Here is a 16,430-nt window from a genome sequence, read left to right as displayed (position 1 = left end):
AATATACAAATCCATCCATTAATCCGAGCCACTGACCTTCAATTCACGTAATTCAAGTTATTCACGTTTAGTTTTTGGTGGCAAATATTCCGCCCCACAGCATCACACCTACTTTAGTTTTGGTTGTAAAGTGTCCTAGAGTGTCTTGAAAGACGCTTATAAATGAAATGTATTATTATTATTATTATAATAAATTTCAGGGGTTATTTTTACTGACCCTTCATTGTTCATGACATGTACAAATATTTGTTTTTCTAACACACTGTCCATTCTTGTTTTCTTACAGTTGTTACAGCCACTGTGAGACTTAACAGCCTAACATCTTGGGCCTCAGACCAGGAAATTGATGTCACCATCAAAAGATGGCTACATCTGGCTCCTGATCGGGTGGTGACAGGAAGGAGAGCATGAGAAGAAAAGAGGACATGGAGAGCGCATCAATTTGATGGACAGAAAAATACCGTTCAAGAGTAAGCTGCATCCCAATTTGGACTTTGTGTTCACTGTTAAGTAAAGAAAAGTGCATTTTTCCAGTGTATGTGGAGTTATATGTGAGGTTCACAAATTATGACAATAAACATTTTTATAACAGTCGTTTTTGAGACTTTTTTATTCAATGTGGGTCAAATATGGGTCATGAAAGATGTGGCTTAGTTGAGGTTGAATTCAGGCTGATATCAGGCACCTGTTCTGGCCCAGCGTCGGGCCGGAGTAGGGCCAGATATGGTTTTACAATGCGGCTTAGATCTGGGCCGAATGCGGCCCACATCATGGATGCCAGACGTGGGCCACTGCAGGACCGTCATTCATTGAGGTATGTGGGCCGAGTGTACTGCCGTGTCTGCCCCAGAGCTGGGCCAGACCAATTTTGCTTAAAATGTTACCGAAAAGTAAAATTGTCTTCTAGGTTCTAACATGGCAGTATGACAGAATAATGATGTTCCATTTGCTAAAATGAGGATGATCTTCCTTTTAAATCTGAAATGGGAATCGAGATTGTGTGAGAATGTCAACATCCCACCAAAGAATGAAACTGGGCCAAAGTGCTGTACTATGTCTGACTCATCAATGTGTGTGAGAGTGTGCGCGCACATTTCCTGGATTTGGGCTCTGACTAATAGTTCAATGTGTTTGTCTTCCCGCAGCTCAGCAAGACCACACCAACATAGCTGTTGCACAGATTTAACGCAAGGAGGGGAGAACACCGTGCTCATTGGGGCTGACGGTTACCACAGCAACCACGGAACACAATGAGAGAGAGGCGGGGAGAGGGGAGTCAGCCATTTTCTCTACATGCAAAGGACTATGTCTGATGTACCTATGTTGCTAATGGTCTTTTTTTTCAAGCAAGAAAGCTCAGCATTGCTTTAGAGCTTCAGTAGGAACAACATATTTCATCATAGATATATTTCTGTGTGTCACACGTGCTGACTTGCTCAATACTCATGACTGATTGTTTAGTTTGTTCATGATAGGTGAATAGTTCCTGTGTAACGACTCAAGAGGCTGACGTAGTCAGACAGCATCATTTTCCTGCGATAGCAACAATGGCAGTCAAAGCATGGTCCATGTTTAGTCAAAGTAGCGGGTTCTCACTCGTGCAAGTCTCCGACATATTTTTGAAGTCAAATTCACCATTGAGCGTTTGTTCACACATTTAAAAAGCTGCATCGGGACGCCGCCCTCAATCCACATCCCCTCCGTACTTCCATCCCCCAACATCTGCAGCATGCAGTGAGTTACCGAACCGCTCGCTTGCTCCGACACGGTGATGTCTCGGCAGGCTATTTATAGATGTTTTTGCATCAGAGCAGTGCATGAATGTTTTGGTTGGTTGTGCAATGACGTTTTTGAGATCAATTTTGTTCCTGTTTCTCCCTCATTTGGGCCACGTACAGTATCCTCATCAGACACTTCATCCAGTCAGCTTCACAGTGCAGAGGTCCCTGGTTCGATTCCGGGCCCCGGCCTTCCCCGTGCTTGCGTGGGTTTTCTCCGGGTACTCCGCTTTCCTCCCACATTCCAAAAATATGCATGGCAGGTTAATGGAACACGCTGAACAATTGACTGTGAGTGTGAATGGTTGTCTTTGTGTGCCCTGCGATTGGTTGACAACCAGTTACGGGTGTACCCCCCCCCCCCCCGCCCCCCCACTGCTCGAGGAAAGGTCCCAGCATGCCCGCGAACCTAGTGAGGATAAGCGGGTTCAAAAATGGATGGATGGAAGGATGGATGTTATGGAGAGAAAACAAGACAAAGACAGCGACAGCTGATTTCGTAATCATTTTATTTGAAATGTCAGTGTTTAAGAGAAAATAAAACAGCAATATAAATATTAGCATAAAAATGAGAGGGATAAAGCGTGGCGAGGGGAAGGGGTCTAAGCATTTGATAAGAAAGATAATACAGCATGATAGAGTAGCATTAATTCAGCAGCGGACAGACGTACACATATATAATATTTATACTGTAGTCATTTGTTCATATGGACAGAAAGAGAATGCACAAGATCAAATCACCGCAAAAAGAACATTGAGAAGTTACAGAAGGATAGAAACATATTCTTTTTTTTTGTTGTTTCTTTACAGGGTGATAAAAGATAGAAGAGAAAATGAACACAAAAATATGCGCAACACATATCACAGGTTAACTACTCTACGTGTGTCACTTATCTAAAGTTATCTTTCATTTGTTTTATTTACACTGACGGGTTAGTTGGCATGGTGCTTAGTTACTACATTGCAACACAAACTGTTGAAAAACATCTTAGATTTTCATTTATGATTTTTTTTAAATTTGTTGTTTGCTTAATTTTCTTGGAAAACGAAATGCAACACATTCCAGTAGTGAGCCACGCTTTGTGGAGGACTTTGATTTTGGAAAAAGTTGAACAACGGCGGTCCCTACAACACAAACACCTGGCCCATACCATCAACAGGACTTGTGTTTATTTACAAGTAAGCAAATGGGGGTTGGGAGGGGGGGATTTTTAATATTAGCCAAGTGCGAGTATGGTGAGTGGTATCGCCTCGCCGAACCTTTGACCCCAGCCTAGGTCAGTGCATTTGAGCTAGTGGTGGGCGGGGCAACAGTGATTCCTCTGTACATTCAATGGTTGGAGACGTGGTCAAACAAGTATTTGGTGGCGGTCGCCAGAACCTCCAATCCCTCCCGCTCACCAGCCGGACTTCATATCTTACGCGTACAATCGCTCGATGCTATTGCAGCAAACAAAATAACGTGGACAGTGAGGGCAAACACTTCATCAGAATGTGATTGATACCCAATGTCAGTGCAATACTGTACTTCAGGTTGGCTCTCAACGTGGGGCGGTGAGGGTCTGAGTTGGGGTCAACTGGACAACACCTGTTGGCTCTCATTGCGGATACATGCTTTGCAGGAGGTTAATGTCTTACTTTTTCGAACGATGGTTAGAAAAGTATTTTTTTGCCAGGTAAATGCTACATGTGGATTCCGTTCACCAGCGACTTGGCAGAGGGCGGGGGAGAGGGTGTGGCATCCTCCTCTTTTGCTTTTGCAATGCATAGTTTGCAATTCTAAACTAGAACAATGTGGTTTGAACCTTTAAAGAGCATGCAGACAAGTTTGTAATAGCAGTAAAAGAACAGCCTTATTATCTCCGCAAAAGGTATGCTTGAAGATCCTGCAAAGGCCGGCCCTACATCGAAATATCATGGCGACGAGCGTACTCAAAACAGCTGACTTCCCACTTGAGGTAAAGAGCACAATAAATCCAACAAGAAAGACAAAACATTTCTCAGAATACATCACTTGCTTTTAAGCTTTGTCAACCTTGGGAGGTTTCTTGTCTTAGTCAAAAGAAAAGAAAAGAAAATCACAATAACCCCCCATACCCAGCCAGCAAATATCGACCGATTACAAGCAGAAGCATTCGGCATTTTCAGACTCCTCCGAGCCTTCAGGGCACTTCCAAAGAACCATCAGAACCGTCCATCGTGTGATAACTGATGGTGGGGTGTGGGGGGTTTCAGCTCTCGTCAGACCCGAGTGAGCATTCCTCCGCCTCCGTTTCTACTTCTTCTCCTTCTTGGTAGACTTCTTCTTGGAGGCGGGGGTCTGGGCGGCTTTCGGTGGCTCGGGTTGGCCCGGCTGGGGCGGTGGCAGTGCCTGCTGGCTGGCCTGCTGGGCCATGGCCTGCTGCTGCTGCTGCTGAGGATTGGAGGTGAGTGTGGCCGTGCTGCCGGGGATGTAGACATTCTGCCGGTAGTCGGGCACATGCTGCAGGGTGAATTGGGGGCTGTAGCGGGTGCTCAGGCCCATCGTGCCGGGTCCAAGGGTGCCGGTCGCCTCGCTCACTGTTGGGTGAAAGAGTGGGAGGGAGTGGAGGTGAGGGAGAGGCAAAGGGGAACAACTTATGAGGAAAAATAGAATTTGAAAAGTGGGCAAAACCCGAGATTTTTTTTTGCTTCGTGTTGGGAGCCAAAATTGCAACGACAAGTGAGTTTATAATCTTGTCTGTGTGTGTGTGTGTGTGTGTGTGTGTGTGTCTTTTGGCTTGATTACACTTCATAAAAACAGTTTATTTCTTTAGAATGCCTTTTATCAAGTGTTATTATGTTCTTGTATTTCCTTTTAAAAACCTGTAACAAAAGAAGTGTGCTCATTGATTCAACTGAGCAAAGGTTTGGATGCAACAAAAACAGGTTTGAATTACACGTATTTGAAAGGTAAAAAAGGTCATTTTGTACTTGACAAAAAAAAATCTTTTTGAGAAGAAAGTCTTCACTATGAAGGGGCATGGGGTTAGATAAATACAAAGTTTTCAGATCATTTTTACTAGTCGTGATTTCAATAACAATCAAATATTTTTAACATAATGTTCACCTAGTAAACTACTAAAACTAGTTCAACTCGTAAAAATGAGCTCAATTGGGGATTTTTGACATACAGACGTGTCATAAGCATGCCTGTTGACACGAAGCGGCGAAAATGACTACAAAATAATGAGGTACTTTGAATGTCTGATCGGCATTTCGTGAAGAAACGTGAGATGAGAAAACTCGTTTTTATTGACTCTGTGTGGGTTTACAATTTAAATGTGCCTTTTGGACAAAGTTGCAATTTTGTGACTCGCATGAAAAAAAAAAAACAATTGTGGGATGCCATGTTTGGGTTTTCTTTTTCACTTAATATCAAATATGTGAAAATGTGCTATGTTTTAGTGCTGCTATCTTGAAAGAGTCTGATGTCTTTCGCTTTGTCCTCTGCTCTGTGTGCATCACTGCTCAGCTTATAATTCTTCCCCAGCCTCTGCAATGCAGCGCCACAAACGCTACCTCCCTGCCCCCAACCCCATCCGATTCCGTTGCTCCTTTACGTAAACATGCAGGGAAAATACCTTGCGCTTAATCTTAGTATTGATAAATGTGCACAACATCCCACTTCCTTCCTTTCTGCGACGTTGGAGATGACCTTCATCGTATATTGCATGTTCTTTTCCTTCCTAATGACACGGACGGGCCACTTGGGCTTATTTTGTGCTGACGTGGGTACGGATGAGCACAAGGAAGGATAAATTTTTTTTTCCACGCCACTGACAATGAGATGAAAACAGCAGTGGCAACTTGACTGATGACTTGAGAGCTTGTTTGCCAAAGAGCTGTTCCCTCCTCAGATTCTGTTTTCCCTTTTTTTTTTAAATTAAAACATTGCTTTTATAGTTCAACTGTCTTTTCCAAGTGAGTCACCAGAGTAGTGAGTGCAAAGGAGACAGAACATGAGAAGTGAAGCAAAAGGAAGGTTGCATATTGCCTTGCCTGACATTTTGACTTTTTTTTTTTTAATGGGATAATTCTTCAATAAAGAAACATTTTCCACAGAAAATGGGAATTGGCTCTTGCAACCCAAAAAAACTCCCCAAAACATTTCACCTTTAAATATGAAAACATATTCTTTTTAAAAATATGGGAAAAATCTGTTAATGGGCGACGCTGCAGGTTCTGAACGGCGAGTAACTGGGAGTCCACTGTACATCAATTCAATATTCCCTATTTAATTGAACTGAAATGGAATTAATCTAGGCCGGACCCTCAAAAAACACATCATTTTTATCACTGATTTTATTCAAGAAAATTACCATTGAATTTCAAAATATGAACATAATAAAAGGCCGTTAAAATAGTATTTACAAATGTTTTGTTTTTGTATGTGTTTGTTTGACTGTTGGTACCAGCGATTAAACAACTGAAGTTGTTTTATTTCACTGCACTTGCGTGGCGACGTGTCAGAAGCTCTTGCTCATGATCAAAATTTTGGCTCACAACACATAGCAAATAATAAATAAATAAATCAACAAGGTGACAAATCCTTCAACTCATGTTATTTATTTCTTACCGTTAGCCGCAGCCATCAGGGCTTGGAGCTGCTCAGCTTCAGTTGGGGGTTGGGGCCATGGTCCTGTTCCCATGGCAACCTCGGGTCCTCCGGCAGCTCTACCCACGTGGGAGGGGGAGAGAAGATGAAGGTAAGTCCGACAGTAAATAGTCAGTGGGTCAGGCTTGACTTTTTTTTTTCTTTTTTTTTTGTGTGTTGGTGGCATCGCAGCTGACGAAGAGTGGAGTGCTGATGCGTCAAGCGTGGCAAGCGTGCTTGAACCTTCACACAAAGTCGTACAATATGTGCTTTCCATCGTTCCATTGAGCAAATACGAGTTCAAATATTTAATGCTGGGGCTGGCGTCAACATGGGTTGATGCAAACTGATTATTTCCATGTGAGCAAATTCCAGGCAGGCTTGCTTATTCAAAAAGTGCAATTTGCGTGTGGAGGGAACAAAGCAAACCTACAATCTATTTTTTTCTCCACGTAGTCACACTAGTGCTGCACAAACGCAAGCTGTGCTGCTAACAACTGGGTCACGCTGATTTGTAATCTGGGTTAGACTAGTGATGAACAACAAGCTCGCCGTAAACACCCCTGCGCTTCAGAAGAATTAAATGGAAAGAAGATTAACTGGGGGGGGGGGGGGGGGGGGGTTACGTACCCCGACACCTGCTTTCCAAAACTGGACAAGGCCCTGGCTTGAAGCCACCATCTCCCTCTCATCACGAAAGATAAAAAGTGAGCGCTTCATTTAGGCTAAACGAGCATCTCACTTATCACATCCTGTGGCTGTTGAGCTCTTCCTGTGGTCAGTATTATCACTTCCTGTGGGCAAGATGGAGACTTGCGGTCCAGGGGGAGGACGCTCAACCCGACCAGGCCTGCGTTTATAGCCTCCAGCCATGTTTTATTGCCTCGCCGGGGACATTTTAGGCACATCGAGCCTTGGTCTTCAGATAACCGCACGCTGCCCCTGCATGTTGAACTCAAGAGAGCAACACGTCGTCTTCCCCGCCGTCCACTTGATAGATTACTCGAGAAGCCACATGTGATACTGTTGGGCTACAACCACTATGCACATACAAACATTGAGGCAACACAGTAAAGCCCAAGGATATTACACAAGCTCCATTTTGTTTGGTTTTGCACACACATATATAAATATGGCACGACACTGCACGCAAAAAAAGTGCCACAGTCCTTCCAATGCCACAGCAGGCATTGTGGCCTAAATGCACACGGCTCAACAAACCCCATCAAACTTTTAGGGAGACTAACACAAGCTCTATGAGTTAGATACAGCTACACACACACACACTCAGCCTGGGTGCACTAATTACAGGAAACTCTCCGCCCTTATAAACCAATCAGGACTAATTCAGTTTCGCAAACGCTGGTCAGCTCCAAAGGGCAGAGAGTGGCCAAACTTTCCAGCTCTAAATGAGTACCTTGTCCCACTCTTCGGCGTCCATCGTATATGTGTACCGTACGGCATGTGGGGACTAAAAACACAGCAAGTTATAGAAACTGACAGACATGTTTACTTTGCAAATGTATACTTGCACAACCCAAAGAGATCCAAGACAAAAGCTGCAATTTTGACTGACACTGTCACGCCGGCCTTCATTTTGGTTGTACTTTGTAGTGTTGTGCAATTGTCGTACTGTGTTAGAAACGGCTCCGTTTGATGCAATGCAGTTCGACGACACTGACAAAGTAAAACCACAAGAAGAAACAACACATTGGTGAACAAATAATTCTGACGGTGTCATTCAAAATTGAGCATTTTTTTGGTATCCACAAAGGGGAGGTCATTTTGTTGGCCGGTATATGTGTGTCAGGCGGATTAAGTCAACAGCGGCCATTTACTGTTTACGAATATGGCTTAAAATGACCATTCATTATTGTCATGACCTGGCAGAAATCATGTGGTTCTACTGCCTTCATTTGTCAAGAAAAAAAAAAAAAAGAAATCATGAATCCTCATGTCAATATTAAATAATCCTGCAAGAAGTGGAAATCTATGAAGATAGACAATTCTCTGCTTGTTCAAAGTGACTGTTCAGCCCAGGTGGAGGTCTGCTCTAATTCACTCACATTATCGCGATTTTAATAAAGGTAGAATTCACGATCCAGCTCGCCGTTTCGAATCTTATCAGTGCCTATTTACAAATCACGCATGAGAAGCAAACCTTGCAAGGTTTGCTTGATGTATCCATTACCTCAGCAGTATTGATTTAAGGACGAACATAGCATCATGTTGTGCACTAATCATGATGAAATGTTACCCCATGGCAACATGGAGAAAAATAACGTGTGCACGAAGCTGCGATTGGCAGCAAGTACCACATATTGCCCAAAAACGCATTGTTTAGAAGGCAGAAATCCCCCATGGCGTCGGTTTGATTCGAAACGCCTCTCGGATGTCAGGGAAGGAGGCGAGAACAACTGCATCGCCCCTCCCCCATCAGCTCTGGCCACCATCGCTCATCTGCAGTCCTGAGCAAGCGGAGAGGAGAGGAACGCCAGGGGGAGGGGGAGAGGAGGCTGCGGCAGCCATTTTAGAAAACAGGGATCCATCACTGAGGAGTGTGAGAGGCGGAAAAAACAAAAACTACCTCACACTTGGGTTTTTTAAAATCCTGTGACCACAATGTAATAGGCACTTATGAGCTATTTCTCATTTTTCTTCACCCATCATCATCAACATCATCATCATTCTGTGTGTATGAGTAAGAGGAGGTCATGTTTACTCACCCGCTGGGTCCTGGTCTTGCTCCCTGGTTAAAACGCCAGTCATTGTTGGGAGGCTTTTGCTGCAAAGAGAAGAAAAGTCGCAACATGAGCAACACATCCAAGGTCAACACATTTGATGAGGTTTCTCACTGGATTTCATGTGATGTTGTTTTTGTGGCTGACACATCTGTGCGTGCGCGAGCGTGGGCATGTGGGTGGTTGCAGCAAGACCAAACGAACCTCTGCACGCATGTTGTTCCAACAATGGTGGAGGAGCAGAAAATGCAAAATGAGCAGCATAAATAGATGCAGGAACTGGATCACCACATACTACCCAGACACAAAATGGAAAATCAGAATGGGAGAAGCAAACCTTAAATGTCTGCTTGATGAGGAAGAGACAAGGAACAAACAGGCATCAAATGGAAAAGTTGACTATGCACCCGTTTTTTTTTCCCTCTCCCATGTCTCTTAACATTCATGTGACTTCCTAATTACATGTTTCTAGATTAACAAGGTGGAAATTGTGTGAAAATGTGAAGACTGCGGGCGAAGATTAGAGAGAGGCTATAAATGATCTGGTGCAAAACTTCTCTCATGTAGCACAAAAATGCAGTTTCAAGAGGTCACACAGCTGAAGAATCATTTAAATACCTGTTCATCATTTTATCTTTCAAGACAGTTGCGATAGTTCCAGCCTCCTGTGACAATGAAACGGGGGACAGGAAATGGATGGATGGCCCGTTTTCCCACTTTCCGTACAAAATCTTACTAAATTCTCATGAGAACGCAGTGTGGGCCATCTAGTCCTGACTGTTCGCGTCTTTTCTACTTCTTCCCAGCTTCTCTTGTTGTGCATTGATGCATTGAATGGAGGCTGGCAGAGCTCCATTCGTGCTTCCTACTCGATACGAGAGCTCCCCGGAGCGAGTGGCGGCAAAGATGATGCGTGCATTATTAAAAGACTTGTTCAACCCCCAGGGGAAGGATGGAAAGCTGAAAGATGCTCAGATGAATGTTATTTTCTTGATAATAATGCACACTTTCCTCCCACATCACTCCAATAACAAAAAAAAAAAAAAACGACGCAAAGACAAAGGTAAATCAGCATCCATTCCAAAATGAAACAGCAGTGGTTGTGAATGAGAAGAGGATGGTCGATCTCAATCCTCCTCCACAGCTTGGCCAATGGTTGCATTCTAAAAATGGACGCCTCTGATGAGTGCGGGCATGTGTGTTCCATCTGACACAAATCGATTGAGCCACAAGTGAAGGCGAATATCCAGAAAGAGGCCCAGCATTCTAGCTGTGTGGCTCCGGCACACAAACAACATCGAGGTCAAGGACGAAGACTATCAAACAAACGCTGCTTGGATAAAAGGCTTCAACATACTGTCGGTGCGATACTTTGCGCTGTATAGACTCCAGGGGCCAGGTCGGAGTGCATCTCATCCCACCAGAGTGTGGATTTGACCTTTCATACCATCTTAAGGCACTTTTAGTCAGCATCTGTCACATATTTGAGCTCGACAAACGAATTACAACCTGCCTCAGTTGTCTCACCGGTGCATGAGAGCATCTGGCGAACATCTGTCATGCTGAAATAAAACATAAAACGTACTGATGCAATTGTGTATAATATGAAGTATGATTCAACTAGTAGAAGTTTTTTTGGACAGACAAAATATGCTTTCACCCATCTGGTGTACTGTGCATGTGTATGTGTGTGTGTGTGGGGGGGGACTCTGGGAGGCAGAGTTGATAAACTGTATGATGTTTAAAATAGTTTGGCTGGACTGCACCTGGTGCTCTAACTGAAAGGAGGAAGTCATTTTTTTGTTCTGCTACTCTCTCAGGCACATACACACACAACCCTATCTGTTGTTATAAAAGCAAGCACTAGGATGTCGAATTCCCCATCTATCCCATCTCCGTTCAATTGCTACTGATAGGAAGAACACATCCAGTAGGAAACGTGACGTGTGTTTGCTTTGAATAAACAAACACGAGCAGGTAACCGACAAAACCCTGAGGACATTTTCCCAGTACTGCATGAGCCAGTTCGGTGCATGTGATGCTTGAAAATGTCCATACGAGTCTGCTGTATTTGCATAACAACCTGACTGGCCTGCACGTAAACACACCTGGAAGAACTAACATAACACCTTGGTATTGATTACTTTAAAGCTGCCGAAATGGGAATGGATGCTTTCAGTGGTGAGCTGATGGAAAGGAAGGACACACGCTCTATTTTTAAACATCGCTAAGGGCATGTTAAACCAAGTGTTCCGGAGCAGCACGTTACAAAAGAACGGACATGGTAGCGAGGGAGCATGAGTCACTGGAGCTCACGGCTCATTTCTAAAATTACCCGCTATATCGTGAGGTTCTTTATGTGTCCAACTTAATGCTCACAACCACAAGCAAGGGCGCTAACATGATGGCCGCCGTTCCACAAGCATGAAAGCAAGCGCCGTTTGCCGCCATGCGCGTAAAGCCACTTCCTCTTCCTCACTAGTTCTCTTGTCCTCATTGAAAGCATGTGTCACGTGCAACACTGCGGCAGATGGCGATCTGCTGACCTCAGGGGCGAAGCTAATTCAGTATGGAGGAAGTATGTTAAATAGCTTGGTGAAAAACGACATGATGGAGAAAGCATTTGGCAGAAAGCGCAACCTGTTTAGTGCTGTACATGATGGCTTTGGGTTAATTCACCTCTCTTGAATAATGATTCATACAAAAGAGGCACCATTTTGACCAAGGAAGTAAGAACAGAGTGCTGCGACTATTCATCAGTGGACAACAGGAAGTCAGGGGCCATACAAGTGACCCCGTGATTTCCTGTTCTGAACCATAGTGAGGGTTTTTTTTCTTGCGTTCCTTTGAGTATTTTCTTTCCTTAGCCCACCTGCCTCTCTTACTCAGCTGTCGTCTTCCTCTCAGCCATTAAATCAACCTGACGGGAACTTTTTTTTTTGTTTGTTTTTTTCTTTTTTCTTTTTTTTTAAATCTGCTATTTCTTCTTATCCATCTACTAGAAACACGCAAGGTTTCTCCATTTTCCCCTCACCATCTTGTGGGGGCAACTATGCCGGAAGACTAAGAAACATCCACTTGAAAATATGGAATGATTCAATTAAAGAGCTGTATCCAAAATTCTGCCTTTAAAAAGATCATAATGTATTTTTTAAAAACTGTACCGATTGAACAATATCAGGAGCGAAACAGCAGAATTGCCAAGTCATTGGCATTTTTTTTAACTGATTCAGTGACTGGTTAAAAATGTTTTGGGCAATTATGCAGATTTATCTAATTAGGTTAACTGTCGGTGGTTGTAGTTTGCAGCGGGAGATGATTGACGCCCATCCAAAAAGCTTTATAATTTCCTATATATGCTACGTAGTGGCATCAACTTTTTTCAACCTGACAAAGTTATGACCTGGCCAACGGAAGCTCCTTCCAACTCATCAACATAGTTCCTTGGCTCAACGATGCCACTAAATCGATTACGTAGACTTGGCATTTGAGCACAAAAAAGTGAATAGGTACATTTTTTAGTAAGTAACGGAGCATTGGTTGTCCAAAATAAGCAGTTTTGTGGGGTTCCCCTATAAAAATGCCACTGCTATGGCAACCAAACTACTAGATAAACAAATGAGCATTGGAATGGCGGAATTCGAGGTACAGGAGTGGCTATGGTTGTGGCCAGGGAGAATGATTCTCTGAGACACTTTGTGGAACCCCTGCCCCCCGCCCCTAACCCACATTAATCTCCTCACCTCACCGGCCGAGTTCATAAGGTGCTTCCTGCTGAGAGTGGTGTTGAGCGTGTTGTTGTGACTCAGCATGGGCGTCTTCATGAACACAAAGTCACTCCTGCTGGATATAGTGGAGTAGCAGGGCCGATAAGTGCGCATGTGTGGATCCTGGGGGCCTCCCACTACCTCCATGTAACGGATGGGCCCGTCCGTGTTGAGCTGTAGGTGCAGGTCCTTGCTGGGCCTTTGGTGGTAGCGCCCAGACCGATGATTCCCGTAGCAGCAATAGCAGCAATCGGAGTCGCCCATTCCGTGCCCGCGGTGCCTCAGGCAACGCACCATGAGGACGGCGAAAGTGATAAAAGACACACCTGATACACAGGCGAGAGAGATTATGAGGTACAAGGTGATGTCCGACATCCCGCCGCGCGGGGAGAATGCTGTGTGGTGAGGTCTCGCCGGAGCGTCATCCTCGACTCCCTTCTCCTCCACCGTGACCGTAATGTTCACCCAGCTGGACTTTGGCGGCTCACCATTGTCTTGGATGATGACCACAATGTCATAAGTGGAGCCTTCTTCCTCCTCAGCCCACTTGCGGGCTGTGCGGAGGTCGCCAGAGTGAGCCCCGATACGAAACATGCCAGCATGCAGCCCGGGGGCGATGGAGTAAAACAACCAGGCATTGTGCCCGCTGTCGGCATCCATCCCCACAAGTTTGTTTATGAGATACCCCGGTCCAGCAGACGGTGGCACACTCAGCTGCAGTCCTTTGTCTTGTGGAAATGCAGGGTGGACAATTATAGGTGCGTTGTCGTTCACATCCACCACAAACACATGGACAGTGACGTTGGCGGTCCTAGGGGGGGTCCCGGCGTCCCGGGCTTGGACCTCAATACGGAAGGCCTTAAGCTGCTCGTGATCCAAGGAACGCATGCTGAAGATGTGGCCGCTCTCTGGATTAATGTAGACATAGGAGGAGATGGGTGAGCCCTGGACCATGCTGGGAAGAATGGAGTAGGTGATGCGGGCATTGTCCCCCAAGTCCGGGTCAGTTGCCGAGACAACGGTGATGGGAGCGCTCGGAGCGTTGTTCTCAGGGACGTCCACCGAGTAGGAGTTTTGGGAGAAGGTAGGGGAGTTGTCGTTGACGTCAGACAGCTTCACCACAAAGGTGGTTTGCGACGACATGGGAGGCGAGCCGCCGTCGGTGGCCTTGATGACCACTTTGTACTCTGACTCGATCTCACGGTCGAGGGGCCCGGCTGTGGTGAGGCTGTAGTGCATGCCGAAGGCTGAGTTGAGTTTGAATGGCAGACCTTGCGGAATTGTTAAACTAACCTCCCCATTCTTTCCCGAGTCCAGATCCCGAGCACTGATGAGGGCTATCACCATCTCAGGGGCGCAGTCTTCTCGGATGGGGCTTGTGAGTGACGTCAGCGTGACCTCTGGCACGTTGTCATTGACGTCGATGACGTCGACGATGACGTTGCAGGAGCCCTCCATCGCTGGGGAGCCACCATCTCGGGCCTGCACCGTGATGTGATAGGATGTAGCTTTCTCGTAATCCACTTCGCCGTTCACGCGAATCTCCCCGCTCTTCGTATCCACGGTGAAGAGTTTAACGACACGCTCGGGCGTGTATTTACTAAACATGAATGATATTTCTCCGTTGCGACCTGAATCCGCGTCCGTGGCGTTCAGTTTCGTCACTAAAGTGCCCAGTGCGACATTCTCTGACAGGCTCACTTTTTTGACAGACTCCTCAAAAATAGGTGCGTTGTCGTTTACGTCCAAAACTTTAATGAGAAGCAGCGTCGAGCCAGATTTTTGCGGCTGCCCGCCGTCCACGGCCGTGAGCAGCAGCTCAAAGGAAGCCTGCGCCTCCCTATCAAGAAGTTTGTCCACCACAAGCTCCGGAAACTTGCTGCCGTCACTTTTAGTCTCCACATTCAATATAAAAAAGTCATTTTCTGCAAGATGGTACGTGCGCAATGAGTTGGTACCCACGTCCGGGTCGTGCGCGCTCTCCAAGCGGAATCGCGTGCCCTGCGCGGCCGCCTCGGACACTTCCAAAGACACGCTGCTAGTTGAAAAATTCGGAGCGTTGTCGTTGACGTCTACGATGTCCACCACGACGCGCTGGATCTCCAAAGGGTCCGATAAAAGTATCTGAAGGTGTAGCGAGCAGGACGAGCTCAACTCGCACATCTGCTCTCTGTCAATCTGCTGCTTAATCACCAAATCTCCAGTCGCTTGCCTCACCTCAAAATACGGAGTGTCCGATTCAGACACCACACGCAGCCCCCTTCGGACAATCCCCTGAGTGCTCAGGCCAAGATCTTTAGCGATGTTCCCCACGATGGATCCCGGACTGAGCTCCTCCGACACCGAGTAGCTGAGCTGGGCGGAAGCGGAGGAGAGACAGGCCAGAAAGCAGCAGAGCCGCGACAGCTGGCCCCCTCCTCCGGGGCGCTTCCTCTGCCTGGAGTCCATTGTCCGGGAAAACGCTGAAACTTCTCCCCTCACCGTTTGGTATCCATTATTATGTTGGGTTAAGACGAGCCCGACCAGTTCGGTGGCGAGTATATCCGTTTGACGCGAGTGACGGGAAATTTTAACGCGATCATGACCGCCGATTTTCGGGGGGAAACGAGGCCGAAAAACTCAACATTTTCCCCCACACTTCAACTTCGCTCTGGCTCCTCTCTCCCGCCTCGCTCCACTCGTGGGCGGGGAGAGGGCACAGAGCCCCCCCCCCATTGGAACATACACGCAGACGCAGACGAAAGTCTCTCACTCACGCACACACTTTCCCACGTACACGCATATGCTGGAAACGTGCCCCCCACCCCCAACTCAAAGCTTGAGGAACAACTTCAACCAAAAAAGTGAAATGGTAACGATGTGCAAATATAATGTTCTGCTTTGGTAACGAGGAAAAACAGTGTGAAAGGCACCCAAAACGCATTCCATTCCAGTGCATCTTTTAGTTCATTCACGTGTTACGGGGTGGTGAAAAAAAAGTTGTGAAAGTATTTTCACCCATACGGGGGCGCCATATCCAAACTGGTCAACCCCACAAATTGGACAAAAAAGCAGCACAATAGTGGTCAAAAGTTTTTTTGTGATAAATAAAAGGTGGAATATTATATTCAATTAAATAGCAAGAAAAAAACAATGTAACAAGCTAAATATATTTTCACATCAGATATTCCCGAAAAACAACAACAACAAAAAAAAAACCTTCCTCCGAGATTTCTCCTATTTGGGTTTTGAATGAGCCTTCTCCAATGTCAATGCTCATTTCCTTATCAGTGAAGACGGATGCCCTGCCTGATTCCAAGCCTCCCTCCATCGGGGCTTGGGATAAGCACTTGGAATGGCTTGTCCATACCAGCATTTAAATAAAGCCACAAAAAATCGAGAATAAAACAATAAATAGGGAAAATGAGCAACAATACCTCATTCCGTTGTATGCGCCACACTACCAACGACACGCGACTCATCCAATGCCTGTTTTTATCTGCTGCTGACTTCACATGACCACTACTACGACTACCACTACGATGTGGTT

The 16,430-nt window shown here is 45.7% G+C and overlaps 1 protein-coding gene across 50 annotated transcripts in view; it reads right to left on the bottom strand.

The window, feature by feature from the left end:
* Positions 1-2,270: 2,270 nt before the first annotated feature.
* LOC147208464 (protocadherin gamma-C5-like) overlaps positions 2,271-16,430 on the bottom strand; it is a 231,170-nt gene continuing 217,010 nt past the window's right edge. For 38 of the 50 annotated variants that reach the window (XM_086135588.1, XM_086135795.1, XM_086135751.1 and 35 more), the window contains exons 2-5: positions 9,120-9,178; positions 7,811-7,864; positions 6,376-6,473; positions 2,271-4,337 (exon numbers count right to left, since the gene is read on the bottom strand). In XM_086135588.1, coding sequence (XP_085991714.1) covers positions 4,054-4,337; positions 6,376-6,473; positions 7,811-7,864; positions 9,120-9,178 — 495 coding nt within the window. In that variant the 3' untranslated portion in view covers positions 2,271-4,053. Of the gene's footprint in view, positions 4,338-6,375; positions 6,474-7,810; positions 7,865-9,119; positions 9,179-12,877; positions 15,612-16,430 lie in introns of those variants that run through there. The other 12 variants (XM_086135810.1, XM_086135847.1, XM_086135786.1 and 9 more) reach the window with 3 other exon arrangements.

This window comes from Hippocampus guttulatus, chromosome 2, assembly GCF_054856545.1.
Source record: "Hippocampus guttulatus isolate MCC_2025c chromosome 2, RoL_Hgut_1.0, whole genome shotgun sequence".
Taxonomy (NCBI): domain Eukaryota; kingdom Metazoa; phylum Chordata; class Actinopteri; order Syngnathiformes; family Syngnathidae; genus Hippocampus; species Hippocampus guttulatus.
Note: the sequence above shows the minus strand (reverse complement) of the source record. Positions and strands in the feature narration are given on the sequence as shown.